This window comes from Mauremys mutica, chromosome 10 (genome assembly GCF_020497125.1).
Source record: "Mauremys mutica isolate MM-2020 ecotype Southern chromosome 10, ASM2049712v1, whole genome shotgun sequence".
In the NCBI taxonomy this organism is placed as follows: domain Eukaryota; kingdom Metazoa; phylum Chordata; order Testudines; family Geoemydidae; genus Mauremys; species Mauremys mutica.
The window spans coordinates 4,738,214-4,751,109 of record NC_059081.1 but is presented as its reverse complement, the minus strand read 5'-3'; the positions used below and the strand labels follow the sequence as shown (position 1 = coordinate 4,751,109).

General features: G+C 49.4%; 1 protein-coding gene across 2 annotated transcripts in view; it reads right to left on the bottom strand.

Annotated features, from left to right (window-relative positions):
* MARCHF4 (membrane associated ring-CH-type finger 4) overlaps positions 1-12,896 on the bottom strand; it is a 163,203-nt gene that overhangs the window by 24,535 nt on the left and 125,772 nt on the right. For both annotated transcript variants that reach the window (XM_045031827.1, XM_045031828.1), the window contains exon 3: positions 2,085-2,277. In XM_045031827.1, the coding sequence (XP_044887762.1) occupies positions 2,085-2,277 (193 nt within the window). The remainder of the gene's footprint in view (positions 1-2,084; positions 2,278-12,896) is intronic.

The window sequence follows — 12,896 nt, the reverse complement described above, 5'->3', positions numbered from 1 at the left end:
AACAAGACCAGCAGGAGATCTTCCTAGGGAGCAGCGGGGAAAGACCAGCAAGGACGTGGGAGGGGCCCAGATGCAGGTGAAAGCTTTGCTAATTTCTATTAATAAGCCTGGCCCCAGAAAGGGAGATTTTCATGACCGACCTGTTGTGTAGTGTTTGCTTGATCAACGGAAGGGAAACTGAGGCACAGCAGCACATCCAGACGAAGGTACAGCGACTCTCTGATGCCATCTCCGCAGGCATCCACCTTGAAACTGCCTTCCTGGCATTAGCTACTGTGTAGGAAACTTGGTCTGTCCCCTCCTTGAGCTGATAACCACCCACTCCTTCGCCTCTCAGCCACTTGCTCTCCCATTCCCAGGTGCTTCACTTCCAGGCCTAATCCCTCGCTGGCCCTTCCTTGCACTTTTCCATTGGCTGGGTCACTTTCCATTATGCTGCTCAGTCATCCTGTACCCCTCTCCCTTCACCTCATCTAGTTTCCCCTTAAAGCCACGTCCGTGTCTCTCTTGTGAATGTCTCTCTCTGTGTATGCTGTGCACTAATGCATCACACCATCGCAAAATTACATCAGGGATCAGGGCCGTCCCCGGACATAGGAACCGGGCACAGCGCTTGCCTGGTAGTTGCATGCAGAGGTGAAAGTAAGCCGGTACGCCCCAGTACGGTGTACCGGCAAGAGCCAGTGTGCCGTACCTGGGGGGCTGGCTTCCCCAGGCAGCAATTTAAAGGGCCTGGGGCTCCCAGCAGCAGTTGGAGCCCCAGGCCCTTTAAATTGCTGCCAGAGGCCTGTTGCTGGAGCTCTGGGGTAGCAGTGGCAGCCAGGGGTTCCGGCTGCGGTTTAAAGGCCCGGGGTGGTAGCAGCACCCGAGCCCTGGGCTCTTTAAACCGCTGCCGGAGCCCCCGGCTGCCGCTGCTACCCCGGCAGGGGAGGGGAGGGCACTTACCGGTACAGGGCAGCTGTGTGGAGTCACGGTGGACCCTCCACCTGCCTGCAGTGTGGGGGGCCTGCCAAAAACAGCCCCCAGCCTGTGTCCCTGCCCCCTGGCCCCTCTGTCCAGGGCAGGTGCAGGGTCCGCGGTTCCCCACAGCTGACGGCACAGCGTAGCATGGCCCGGCTGCGGCTCTGAGCCCCTCCCCCCCGCCGGAGCTGGGTCGGGGAGAGCCGCACAAACAGCTGGTGAGCCGGTGCGGAGTTGCAGACCCTGAACCTCCACCTGCCCTGGGCTGGGCAGGAAGCCTGGGGGACAGGGACACGGGACGGGGGCTGCTCTCAGCCCCCCTGCACCATGGGCAGATGGCAGGTCCATGTGGCTCCCACAACTGCTCGGGCTCCCCGGTTGGGCTCCACACCGGCCTGGCCGGGGAGGTGGGGCCTTGGGGGGGGGAAGAGGAGAGGCAGGGGGCAGGGTCCGGCCCATTCACTTTCAAGAAGTGGCAGGGCTATGCCTCCTCCCCCCCCCGTCCTGCCCAGTTCTGGTGCCTCTGAGCCGGATTGCAGTGGGGAGCCCCAGACCCTCCACCTGCCCTGGGCAGCATATCCAGGGCAGATAAAGGGTCTGGGGCTCCCCACAGCAGCTTCCCAAGCTCTGGCTTCCTGCCTGGCCAAGGGGTGAAGCCTCATGGGGAAGAGGAGCAGCAGGGGGTGGGGCTCCTGCATGTGCCCCACTTTTGCCTTTTGAAAAAGTGTTCACCCCAATTCTGGGAGTGAAAAGAAAGTGTTTCCTCTACGTCGTGCTCAGTGATAACATGTTTCTCAGTCCTCTCAGATTCCTTACACAGCTGAAAAATAAATGCCCTGTTACTGTGTAAGCGGCTGCATTTTACAGCCTTCGACCCTCACTGCATTTGCCCATGGGACACTCCAGATCCCACGCCGTCCCAGAAATGGAAAATACCTCAAGGTTGATGAGATCTTCAGAACCGGGTTATTTCTGTAAAGAGGGTGCAGTAAATGGCCAAGGGGGCTGTATCCAAACAGATCTGTATAGCAGCCAGGCCCATTCTCCGCATGCCATCTCCTGCTCCTTCCTGTGGAGGGAGCCAGCAGGCTGCATCCCCTTGCCTGCGAAATTCATTCACCCACCTATACAGACAATGTCCATGAAGCCATACATTCCATAGCAGATCTGGAAGAGCAGGTCCTGGCGCTGCCATTTGGCGGAAGGACTGAAGGTCGACCAGATGAGCCACGAGATACTGGCGATGAGGAAGAGGGAACCCAAGATGGCTGCTGCGATCTGAACCTTCTCAATGACTGTCAGAGAGATGGCCTGCCACTGCAAGGGGAGGAAGGGATGGAAGGAAGGGAAAACAACATTCAGGGACAAAGAGAGAGGGAAGGAGGGGGAAAAGACAGGAGATTAGTTCTGCGGTGAACACCATCATTGAAACACTCACACGGTGGCTTCCCAGCCCAAAGTGCTTTACAACTCAACAGACAAACACTACACATGGAATCACTTCCCCCACCACTGACATGCAGCCACCGCTGGGATGGAGCACAGCAGCTGTTTACAAGAGCACAACCACGTTCCGCATTTTGGATCTGGAAGAGATGAAGAATCCTGTATCCAACTGACACTGCAAAGGGAATCTAGGGCGGCAGAGGACAACTACCCGAGATGGACTTTGGCCAGACGCTGAGGGTAACTAACAGCCCCTGCTCTCATGCCAAGTACAGTGGTATGATGATTTGGGGGAATCTGTATGTACAATTTATGAATTCTGGTTGATATTATCAAGCTGTTACTATGAAGTTTGCTGTATCATGGAATGTATAAAATGTAGGCTCCACCATGGGCTGAGATGGCTTGTTGCATGCACCCACTGGAATGGGGACAATGGAGAGTAGTTAACCTTAACGACTGTACTGTGACCACACCATGGGTATGCGAAGGAGGGTGGCTGAAGCTAGGAGAATTAGTTTCTCCCAGCCCCTCAACAGCCGGCTGGAGGTTGGAGAGTGGAAAACTGCCAGCATCAGAACAAAGGAACCAGGTGTTGTTGGTGGGACATATCAATGCGAGAGACTCATGAGCCAAACAGGAAGTTTTGGGCAGGAGAGAGGAAGCGACGAGTATACTTTTATAGCAGAGAGGCCCTGTTTAACTGTGAACAGCGCAGGTCAGAAAATGACAGCTGGGGTGGAGAGGGATCCATGCTTCAGAAGAGACGTCCTGAAGCTGCAGAGGAAAGTTCCTGGGCACCCCAGAGGGCTCTCCCCTGGCCCAAAGATCTCTCCACAATGGTGAGGAAACAGGGAGAGAAATGCATAAAGGCATGGCTATTATTTTGTCTAGAGCTGTACCTCTCTCATACTGTTACGTAAAGAGCAATGGTGTTTTAAAACACAGTGCAAAGTCTGTGCTTTGTGTTACATGTATCACATTCCCTTGAAAAGTTACCCTGTGGACCCGGAATACCCGCATGGCTGGAATTCTGGGAAAGAGTTTATTTAAGTTGCACTGAATTCTGAGGCGTCAGCAACGGTCTCAGGGGCTGGGTAGTTGACTGGCAGAGGTCTCAGCTCCCGGGAGGGGGTGCTACACAGAGGAACGGCATCCCAAGAGTGTGCCTAGAGACCCCAAGGGAGGGGCAGTGCACGGACTCTGGAGGCTGAAAGCACACCCCACATTTGGAGCCCCTCAGAGTAGTCTGGTGAATGTCCTAGAGGGGGCACTTGACTAGACCTGTAACAAGTGGGACATTAACGACTCCATGCCTGAGGATCTCCAGTTTATTCATCATCCAGAAGCAGGAACTCTGGAGGCAGGGCGTCCCTGTCACCATGCTGGGGCGTTGGTGCTGTACTGACTCTGGAGAGCATGCTGCCCAAGGCATCACCAGCACCGCTTCTCGTAGTACCTAGCTATTTCTTGGAGGCCTCCCATCCAAGCAGCTCAGTGCTGCTTCACTTGTGAAATCTGACAGGATCACAGTGCAAGGTGAGATCTTGCTGTAGGCTACGCATGCCTCACAAAACACCTTACAAATAATACAAGGCGAGGTTCCCTTTCCATCAGGGGTCTGACACATTTGTGCTGCATTAGAAGGTGAACGGCAGAGCTTCCTCTAATGCAACACCCCATCTGTATGTATTGCGTGAAGCAATTTGACATAGAATTGGAAGGTTGTCTAGTCCAGTCCCCTGCACTCGTGGCAGGACTAAGTATTACCTGGACCATCCCTGACAGGTGTTTGTCCAACCTGCTCTTAAAAATCCCCAGTGATGGAGACTCCACAACCTCCCTAGGCAATTTATTCCAGTGCTTAACCACCCTGACAGTTACAAAGATTTTCCTAATGTCCAATCTAAACCTCCCTTGCTGCAATTTAAGCCCATTGCTTCTTGTCCTATCCTCAGAGGTTTAGAAAAACCATTTTTCTTCCTGCTCCTTATAACAACCTTTTACATACTTGCAAACTGTTATCACATCCCCTCTCAGTCTTCTCTTTTCCAGACTAAACAAACCCATTTTTGTCAATCTTCCCTCACAGGCCCAATGTTTTCTAGACCTTTAATCATTTTTGTTGCTCTTCTCTGGACTCTCTCCAATTTGTCCACATCCTTCCTGAAATGTGGCGCCCAGAATTGGACACAATGCTCCAGCTGAGGCCTAATCAGCACAGAGTAGAGTAGAAGAATTACTTCTCGTGTCTTGCTTACAACAACACTCCTGCTAATACATCCCAGAACGATGTTTGTTTTTTTTGCAACAGTGTTACACCGTTGACTCACATTTAGCTGTGGTCTATTATGACCCCCCAGATACCTTTCCGCAGTACTTTTTCCTAGGCAGTCATTTCCTGTTTGGTATGTGTGCAACTAATTGTTCCTTCCTAAGTGGAATACTTTGCATTTGCCATTATTGAATTTCATCCTATTTACTTCAAACCATTTCTCCAGTTTGTCCAGATCATTTTGAAATATAATCCTATCTTCCAAAGCACTTGCAACCCCTCCCAGCTTGGTATCACCTGCAAACTTTATAAGTGTACTCTAGTCTATGCCATTATCTAAATCATTGATGAAGATATTGAACAGAGCCAGACCCAGAACCAATCCCTGTGGGACCCCACTTGTTATGCCCTTCAAGCATGACTGTGAACCACTGAGAATTACTCTCTGGGAAAGTATCAGAGGGGTAGCCGTGTTAGTCTGGTTCTGTAAAAGCAGCAAAGAATCCTGTGGCACCTTATAGACTAACAGACATTTTGCAGCATGAGCTTTCGTGGGTGAATACCCACTTCTTCGGATGTTAGTCTATAAGGTGCCACAGGATTCTTTGCTGCTTCTCTAGGAAAGGTTTTCCAACCAGTTTTGCACCCACCTTATAGTAGCTCCATCTAGGTTGCATTTCCCTAGTTTGTTTATGAGAAGGTCATGCAAGACAGTATCAAAAGCTTTACCAAAGTCAAGATAAACCACGTCTTCCCCCCCATCCACAAGCCTTGTTACCCTGTCAAAGAAAGCTATCAGGTCGGCTTGACATGATTTGACAAATCCATGCCGACTGTTACTTATCACCTTATTATATTCTAGAGGTTTGCAATTAATTGCTTAATTATTTGCTCCATTGTCTTTCCAGACACAGAAGTTAAGCTGACTGGTCTGTAATTTCCCGGGTTGTCCTTATTTCTCTTTTTATAGACGGGCACTATATTTGCCCTTTCCCATTCCTCTGGAATCTCTCCCATCTTCCAGGATTTTTCAAAAATCATTGCTAGTGGCTCAGATATCTCCTCAGTCAGCTCCTTGAGTATTCTAGGATGCATTTCATCAGGCCCTGGTGACTGGAAGACATCTAGTTTGTCCAAGTAATTTTTAACTTGTTCTTTCCCTATTTTAGCCTCTTTTGTTCCTACCTCATTTTCACTGGCATTCACTACGTTAAACGTCCAATCACCACCAACTTTCTTGGTGAAAACCGAAACAAAAAAGTCATTAAGCACCTCTGCCATTTCCACATTTTCTGTTATTCCCCCCCAGCCTCATTGAATAATGGGCCTACCTTGTCCTTGGTCTTCCTCTTGCTTCTAATGTATTTGTAGAATGTTTTTTTGTTACCCTTTATGTCTCTAGCTAGTTTGATCTTGTTTTGTGCCTTGGCCTTTCTAATTTTGTCCCGACATATTTGTGTTAGTTTATATTCGTTTTGTAATTTGAGCTAGTTTCCACTTTTTGTAGGACTCCTTTTTGATTTTTAGATCATTAAGCCAGGGGGGTCTCTTGCCATACTGCCTATCTTTCCTATGCAGTGGAATGGTTTGCTCTTGTACCCTTAATAATGTCTCTTTGAAAAACTGCCAACTGTCTTCTGTTATTTTTCCCCTTTGATTTCCTTCCCATGGGACCTTACCTACCAACTCCCTGAGTTCGCTGAAGTCTGCCTTCTTGAAATCCATTGTCTTTATTTTGCTGTTCTCCCTCCTATCATTCCTTAGAATCATGAACGCTATCATTTTGTGATCACTTTCACCCAAGCTGCCTTCCACTTTCAAATTCTCAACCAGTTCCTCCCTATTTGTCAAAATCAAATCTAGAACAGCCTCTCCTCTAGTAGCTTTCTCCACCTTCTGAAATAAAAAATTATCTAACAAGTCCTTGGAATGTATTGGAGACAATCTGTGCCCTGCTGTGTTATTTCCCCAACAGATGTCTGGGTGGTTGAAGTTCTCCATCACCACCAAGTCCTGTGCTTTGGATTATTTTGTTAGCTTTTTAAAAAAATCCTCATTCACCTCTTCTTCCTGGTTTGGTGCTCTGTAGTAAACTCGTACCATGACATCACTCTTGTTTTTTACCCCTTTTATCCTTACCCAGAAACTTTCAACAAAGTCAGTCTCCTATTTCCATCTCAACCTCAGTCAAAGCGTATGCATTTTTAATATAAGGCAACACCTCCTCCTTTTTTCCCTGCCTGTCCTTCCTGAGCAAGCAGTACTCTATACAAATATTCCACTCATGTCTATTATCCAACCAAGTCTCTGTGATGCCAACTATGTCATAGTTCCAAGTATCAGAGGGGTAGCCGTGTTAGTCTGGATCTGTAAAAGCAGCAAAGAGTCCTGTGGCACCTTATAGACTAACAGACATTTTGGAGCATGAGCTTTTGTGGGTGAATACCCACTTCGTTGGACGCATGTAGTGGGAATTTCTTGCCAGCTACAGAACCAGTTTCTCCTCCCTTGGTTTTCACACCTCAGCTGCTAGAAGAGGGCCTCATCCACCCTGATTGAACTAACCTCGTTATCTCTAGCCTGCTTCTTGCTTGCATATATATACCTGCCCCTGGAAATTTCCACTACATGCGTCCAACGAAGTGGGTATTCACCCACAAAAGCTCATGCTCCAAAACGTCTGTTAGTCTATAAGGTGCCACAGGACTCTTTGCTGCTTATGTCATAGTTGTGTTTATTTACTAGCATTTCGAGTTCTTCCTGCTTATTCCCCATACGTCTCACATTAGTATACAGACATCTAAGATACTGATTTGATTTCCCCCCTGCTGCCATTTTGTCTTCTCTCTCCTTTATCCCTGCTATAACAGCCCATGCTACCCCCAAATTCCAAACCTTCTCCCAGGTCTCCATGTTCTTGACTTACCTGTGGGCTTTGGTCACCTGCCCCCTTCAAACCTAGTTTAAAGCCTTCCTCACTAGGTTAGCCAGTCTGTATCCAACTATGCTCTTCCCCTTCCTCGATAGGCGGACCCCATCTCTGCTTAGCAGTCCTTCTCCCTGGAACAGCACCCCGTGGTCAAGGAAGCCAAAGCCCTCATGGCGACACCATCCTCGCAGCCAGGCATTCATCTCCAGGATGCATCTGTCTCTGCCCGGGCCCCTACTCTTCACCGGAAGGATTGAAAAGAACACCACCTGCGCTCCAAACTCCTTCACCCTTACTGCCTGAGCCCTGTAGTCACTTCTGATCTGCTGAGGGTCAGACCTCGCAGTATCATTAGTGCCACATGGATGAGTAGCAGGGGGTAGTAGTCAGAGGGCTGGATGATCTTCGACAATCCCTCTGTAACGTCTCAGATACAGGCCCCTGGCAGGCAGCGTACCTCCTAGGATGCCACGTCTGGGCGACAGATGGGTGCCTCCGTCCCCCTTAGAAGAGAGTCACCAACCACTACTACCCTACGTTTCCTCCTGGGAGCAGTGGCTGTGGTCCTCCCAGCCTTGGGGGTACATGGCGTTTCCTCCTCCTAGGAGGAGAATACTAGACGCCACATTACAAATATCGCTAGGGCCAGATTCTGATGCAGGACACCGCTGTAAATCCACATTAGAGCCACTGACTTCAGTGGAGCTACTAGAATTTACACTGGTGTAGCTCACAGCAGCATCCTACTGCTCCAGTGTAAGATTGAATGTTGAAATTGCCAGCTGCTTCCTTGAGTTATCTAACGAGACTCGGGGTCAGGGTCCCAGGGGAGGCTATCACACACACACACACACTAAATAGCTGCAGAGATGTATTCTCTACTCCGTGGTCTGAGGTAGACAGGCCAGATTGAGGCCTGAGATACAGGTCCATGAAATGTCAGTGGAATTTGCAGCGGCGTAAGTGAGTGTAGAGTTCTGTTATAAAGGAAACGGAGCAGCCGGAATTCAGCACTTGGCAGGAAGGATGGGACTGACGGATGTCTGATCTTTTAAGAATTAGTGCACCTGAATGAGGCTGTATTGACAACGCTGGAGAGTCAAAGGTCTCTGCAGAACGGAGACCAGCACCGCAGGGCCACCTTCTCCCATCCAGGGCCACATGCCAACCAACGCCATCCCTACCTATCTCCAAGGGGGAGAGGGGCGGTCGGTCATCCTGGCCCATTTAATGCTGGGCTCCTCTGCTGAGTCAGCTGTGAGGATTTTTCTGCTGGGGACACCTGCCCACTGGGCATTGCACTGAGATCTACCAACTCACTTCACACAGGCCAGTAAATGGTAATTGCTTTTGGTCACTGATGGCCCTGGGCTGAATTTGCACCCATGACCTAGAAGTGAAGTTGTGTTCCGTTATCAGCCCCCTAAGCCAGGTGTGCCCCCTGCAAAAGAGTGTCTTTTAAATGTCAATTGTCAAGAGGTTAAAAAAAGCTCACGCCGAAATCCAGATCACTCAGTCGAGAGAGAGACTGGATGGCTCCGGAGGCTAGAATGTCTCTCCCTCTGCTACCAGAGGTCACTGGTTCGCCTCTGGCACTGAGAGCCAGCAACCAAACTTTGCTGTCATCTCTTGGCTGTCTGGTGCTAACCAAGTGAGTTGGATAGCGTCCAGGGGCGGCTCCAGGCATCAGCATGCCAAGCGCGTGCTTGGGGTGGCAAGCCACTGGGGGTGCTCTGCCGGTCGCCGCAAGGGCGGCACGCCTGCGGGAGGTCCGCCGAAGCCGCGGGACCAGCGGACCCTCCGCAGGCAAGCCGCCGAAGGCAGCCTGCCTGCCGTGCTTGGGGCAGCAAAATGCCTAGAGCCGCCCCTGATAGCGTCAGGTCATCAGGGCAAAGAGTCTCTATGCAGAAGATGGAGCTTGCTTAGGGGCTGGTCCCAGGTTCATGTCTTTGACCTTGCCTTCCCTAACCCAGAGCAGCATGTGCATTTAAAAACCCACCCAAAGTCCCAAACAATAACAGCCCTACCAAAACAAAACACACCGGTGCAAACACAGCTCTCCCACAGGAGAGTGGAGGAGAGAAAGAACCAATCACACGAGAGAGAGAGAGTGAGAGGTTAGTCATATCATTTAATGCTTGGTTGGAAGGTGTTCAGATACCAAGGTGATGAGAACGGGCTGAGGACTTCTAGAGAATCATCAGCTATTCTCTTCCTCCACTCAACACTGCCTGGCTCCATTCCTACAGTAAAACCAATGGCTGTGCAGAATGAACTCACTTGTGATATGCTCCCTGCAGCTCAGGGTTACAGGTCAGCAGTGGGGAAACTTGTACAGCTGCTCTCTGTTGTGCGGCTAACAGGAACGCTTCCTTCTCCTGGGCTGTCTAGTTGGCACTGTTCACCAGCACTAAACTTATGCATGCAATTGTGAGAAAACAATTAAGTCTGAACTAGAACAAAACCATGTCCGTAGTCTGTTTGGTGCCTAGATGATAACTCTTTCCATTCCACTAGGATCTCCGGAGGTATAACTTCCTGTTGAGTAAAGCTCTTCAGATGATCCCAGGACCCGTACCATTAAGAGCAGACCTATGAGCTCTGCTGTAACAGAAAGCATCAGATGAAGGGTTCTTCGTAAGACCCCTGCGAACTCCCAGTTCACTGTTTTTCACAGGATGCCGAGGCACAACTATACAATGGATGGCCAAAGTGCCACACTCATTGGAAAACACACGCTTCTACTTCAAATCGAAGGCCACCTCTTTCAAACACCATCCCATCACTAATCTACACTGACAACCAAACTAGACAGTAATGCAAAGTTCGGATGAGTTTTCCCTCTTAATATTTGTTCCGTTGTTTTACCGAAATTACAAAACCTTCAGATCCAAAATACCTCTGAAGGTTAATATCAGATCCAGAGCTGAAATTTTACATTAACCTTAATGTAAACTGGCCAGGAAGGTGGCAGACTGAGACTACTACCTACTATACCAACCGATATGTGCTTGGGGCAGAGACTGTTTTCCTGTTGCGAGTCTGTACAGCATCAAGTACAATGTGGCCCTGATCTCTGCCGGTGTCCGATGCTATTGCCACTGCAATACGAATTAAATGATATTAATGCTTATTCTCTTAAGTGCTGACTTTTATTTTTCCCCAGGGATGCTCCGTTCTGAGGCCTCACCCCCATTCTGCCCCCTGCCCCTCGGCCTCCGCCCGCCATCCGGTCACTGCTCTCTGCTCTCCCTCAGGCCACTCCCCCAGCCACCAAACAGCTGATCGGCATGGCCCCATTGAACAGCTGTGGCTGGTGGGTGCTGAGCACCCACATTTTTTCCTGTGGGTGGTACAGCCCCAGAGCACCCACAGAGTCAGCCTCTATGCTTAGTCTGATTCTCATATCAGTTTGACTCCAGTGATCTCCGGATTTACAAACAAGTGTTAGGGAGAGCAGAATCAGGCCATATAATTAGCCAAAGAAAATCTATACGCCTCTAACAGAGAACATTGCTTAAAGGATTTTCTATCTCCTGCACCAAGCTCTCCCACCCCAGCTTCAGCCAGTTTAGTTTATTACAGGATTTGACAAGTTTCTTTATAATTAAGAGGATTCAGGGCCTCACTATTAAACAGATCCATTTTCAGATTCCGAGAGAAATACAAATAGTTTGAGATTTTCCTGGAGATACACAGCTGGTCATTTACAGCACTTCTGATCTCCTGTAAGACCTGCAGAAATCATGTTACTGCTCTCCCAGGGCCTCTGTAACCCTCCTTCTGCAGCTTGTGATGGGTGTTCTCTTTTCTGGTTCTTTAGTAAATGTGATGACGAGCTGTTTGCCACAGAGGCAGTATCTCCTTTGCGGCTCTCCTTGCCACTTCCAGTAATCTCATCGCCGTTGGGTTTTTGCCTAGGAGTTAGGTCTGGGGTTGGGAGACTCCCGGGTTTCAGCCACATTTGATGCGGACGCAGTAGCCCTGATAAAGGGCAGACATTGAGCAAATATTCATTTACTCCAGCGATGTTACTTCTGAATTACACCAGTGCCAGTGAGAGGAGAATCAGGACCAGAATCTTAATTGGGATACTCCCAAAATGTTCCGGTGTTCTGAGGAGGGGGTCGGTCGACCCATTATGCAGAGGGGGCACCAGAGACATTTGTGGCTGGATTTTAACTTCCCCAAAGCTCAGGAGCTTTTGGATCTGAGAGTTTGGTTCTGACCCATTTTATTTTTGCTAAAAACAGTCTGATTCTGCTCTTAGATACAATTAATGTAAATCAGGAGTGACTCCCCTGAGACAAAGGAGTTATACAGCAGTGTAAATGGGAGCAGAATCAGGCTCCACAACTAACCACTTTGGGGATGCCTGATGTAGCAGATATGTAGCGCAAAACATGCCTGCAATGCTGCCCTATGTTTCACATACCCTGTGTGTTCAGACCTTGTAGACACTAGAGATCCCATCCACAATATAACCCTGCAGAAATGTTGCAACAGACCCAGTAGGGAACGGATTAAAGCTACCTGCTAGTCCTAGGGTTGCTTTACCCATCACTGGGGGTTACCAAGTTCAGTGATGTGAGGGTAACAGGCCACCCAGCCGCTCTGAGCTCTTGGAAGCGCCTCTGTTGCTCACTGACTAAGCAGCTACTACCTGGCAGGCTGGCTTGGAGACTTGAGCTTCACTCTCTCTGACTTTAATCCCCCGGCCTTGGCAGGTTTGCAGCTTTCGTTGCTCTAAGGCATTCTCACTAACTGGAAACCCCAGCGGACAGTGCCAGAGGGGTCATTTAAAAGCAGTGCATACAAGATGCTGTCTGATAGGGAAGCATCATAGCAGCTCAGAGGTTGTAAGGAATCTGGTTAATTAAAAATGAGCTCTGCTCCCTTGCTGTAGCTTCTCTGCCCCAACACAACTCTCCACATGCGCATACCCTCCATGCAGGTCTCCCATCCAAGTACACACACATTGAAATACATTGAGTACACTGTGCAATTCAACATATACTCTGAGTACGTATGGTATGCAATGAAATACACACACAGGATATGCTGAAATACACATGCACACAAATGCAAAGTACACTCACTGATTTGATACAATCTTGGCCATAGGAAAACATAGGACCCACAGGTTGCCTAAGGCTATGTCTGGGTTTAAAATGGGCCCAGGTGACTTGGGATGTTGGTAGTGGGCCACGAGGCTATGCCACCTCCAGGTCACTGGTTCAAATCCATCCCAGTGATCAAAAGCCATTTCATTTGGTGGCCTGTGTG